Consider the following 2,586-nt stretch of genomic DNA (forward strand, 5'->3'; position numbering starts at 1 on the left):
ACCCTTCTCTGATTCCAAGGGGCCAAGAGTGTCCTAGGTTCCACAGCAGCAGAATTTCAAAAGTGGCTGCCTGAAGGGGCTGGCTGCCACGGCCGATGTCACCCAAGACGCTGGAGCCTGAGCTCCTGACTGCATTTGAACCTGCTTCTGCCTGCACCTGGAGGAGGTCTTGTGGCTGCTGGGGTGCAGGTAGGATGGGGGATAAACCACTAGAGCCCAGGCGTTCATGGGTTTTGACAGCAAAACCTCCTTGAAATGTCTGCCTGGGAGGAAGCCCTGCTAACTCTATGGAAGCTGCGTTGGTGGTTGGCTTCTTGGCCCTGAGATGTAAGGGTGGGTTTCCCTGGGGCTCATTAGGCGGTGGGGCACCCCCAAAGTGCAGTTAGGGCTACCAGTCAAAGGGACAGGCTCAGGGCAGACCGGGGCTGGACGGGGTGAAGCCAGGCTGGGTCCCCCAACCAGCCCGGGCACCCCTCGGTGATGGAGGAGACAGACCAACGTATATTACCTCTGAAGGGCGAGGGCATACATGGGCCACCGCTGGGCGTCCTCCAGGGGAGCCTGCATGCTGGGACCCGCGGTCAGGCTGGAGAAGCCAGGAGCGGCGCGGCGGTGGTGGACAGAGCGCGAGGACAAGTCACCGAGCCTTAGTTTCTCCATCTAGAAGAGGGTGGCGGTTGTGCAGATTGGACGGCACACAGTAGGCCCTCAAGCGGGAGCGTGACTGCTCCTCTCTCTGGCTTGGCCGAGTTGAGGCCTAGAGCCCTGACCTCCGGGGACCCCACTCAGTGGCCACTGCTCTTCGGCTTCAGGTAAGTCACTGCCGCAGCCCCCAGCCCGCAGCGTCCGGCCGCTCTGTGAATATGAGTGCGCGTGCGCGGGGCCGGCCGGCGGCGGCGCATTGGCACCCCCGTGTGGCCACAGCAGGAACCACCGGCCTTGCGAAGAGACGGATGCTAGTGGGGATGCGAGTGATGGCGGGCTCCCCGGCCTCAGAGAGCACGTTGGGGTGATCATCTAAGAAGCGTGAACCCGAGAGTATGTGACAATCTGAAGGCCTGACAGCCCTAACAGTAACAGATCACATCTGGACACATGGTCATCTCAGGTCCAGAGTGCTGAGCTCCCCAAGATCAGGACTGGCTTTGCCTGAGACCCCATGTCTAACACTGTCAGCGGCATAGAACAGGTGCTTAATAAATGTTCGTGGGGGGCGCCTGGGTGGCTCAGTCGTTAAGCGTCTGCCTTTGGCTCAGGGCGTGATCCCGGCGTTCTGGGAATGGAGCCCCGCATCAGGCTCCTCTGCTGGGAGACTTCTTCCTCTCCCACTCCCCCTGTTTGTGTTCCCTCTCTCGCTGGCTGTCTGTCAAATAAATAAATGAATGAATGAATGAATGAATGAATGAATGAATGAATGAATGAATGAATGAATGAATGAATGAATGAATGAATGAATGAATGAATGAATGAATGAATGAATGAATGAATGAATGAATGAATGAATGAATGAATGAATGAATGAATGAATGAATGAATGAATGAATGAATGAATGAATGAATGAATGAATGAATGAATGAATGAATGAATGAATGAATGAATGAATGAATGAATGAATGAATGAATGAATGAATGAATGAATGAATGAATGAATGAATGAATGAATGAATGAATGAATGAATGAATGAATGAATGAATGAATGAATGAATGAATGAATGAATGAATGAATGAATGAATGAATGAATGAATGAATGAATGAATGAATGAATGAATGAATGAATGAATGAATGAATGAATGAATGAATGAATGAATGAATGAATGAATGAATGAATGAATGAATGAATGAATGAATGAATGAATGAATGAATGAATGAATGAATGAATGAATGAATGAATGAATGAATGAATGAATGAATGAATGAATGAATGAATGAATGAATGAATGAATGAATGAATGAATGAATGAATAAAATCTTAAAAAAAATGTTCGTGGCATGAAAATGAGTAAGCCATCTGTGTGTGCCGTGGGGTTGGAAGTGGTGGAATCAGTGGTCAGATGGTCACAATGTGCACCTGCACTCTGACCTTCTGGCCCCCCACAGAAAGGGCCTGTGCCCAGGGACAATGGAGGCACCTCAAGTCCCCAGCCACTGGAAGGTGGGGCAGAGAGACAGAGGGGGGCTCGGGCCCCATACACCCTGTGATGGGCCTGGCCCAGTCCCCTGCACAGAGCGAGGCTCCCTGCAGCCCCCACCCAGAGCCTGGAAGCTTCTGATCAGGGCTGCGCCTCCACATTACCTCTAGCCTCTCCTGCAGGAGGCCAGGCAGAACAGAGGTAGGGATGGAAATGGGGACTGCATGCTAGCGTGACCCTGACCCTCCCTGGGGAGGGCAGAACAGGAAAGGCAAAGACAGGGCTGCTAGTGTTGGACAAAGGCAGAAGAAAAATTATTAAACTTCCTTACTACTTACAGACCACTGACAAGTCCTTCAAACAGGCAGAGTGACATTCCTCTAGGGACTCAGCTGCCTGGATGTTGACACTTTGCTAAGGGCAAAAGGCAATCTTAGCCTGACCAAACCGCC

At 51.3% G+C, this 2,586-nt stretch overlaps 1 protein-coding gene across 1 annotated transcript in view; it reads right to left on the reverse strand.

Moving 5' to 3' along the window:
• Positions 1-564: 564 nt before the first annotated feature.
• UPK3B (uroplakin 3B) overlaps positions 565-2,586 on the reverse strand; it is a 6,762-nt gene continuing 4,740 nt past the window's right edge. Inside the window, exon 4 of the mRNA XM_034669976.1 lies at positions 565-660. Within this exon, the coding sequence (XP_034525867.1) occupies positions 638-660 (23 nt within the window). The 3' untranslated portion in view covers positions 565-637. The remainder of the gene's footprint in view (positions 661-2,586) is intronic.

The sequence above is a fragment of the Ailuropoda melanoleuca genome, chromosome 10, assembly GCF_002007445.2.
Source record: "Ailuropoda melanoleuca isolate Jingjing chromosome 10, ASM200744v2, whole genome shotgun sequence".
In the NCBI taxonomy this organism is placed as follows: Eukaryota; Metazoa; Chordata; class Mammalia; order Carnivora; family Ursidae; genus Ailuropoda; species Ailuropoda melanoleuca.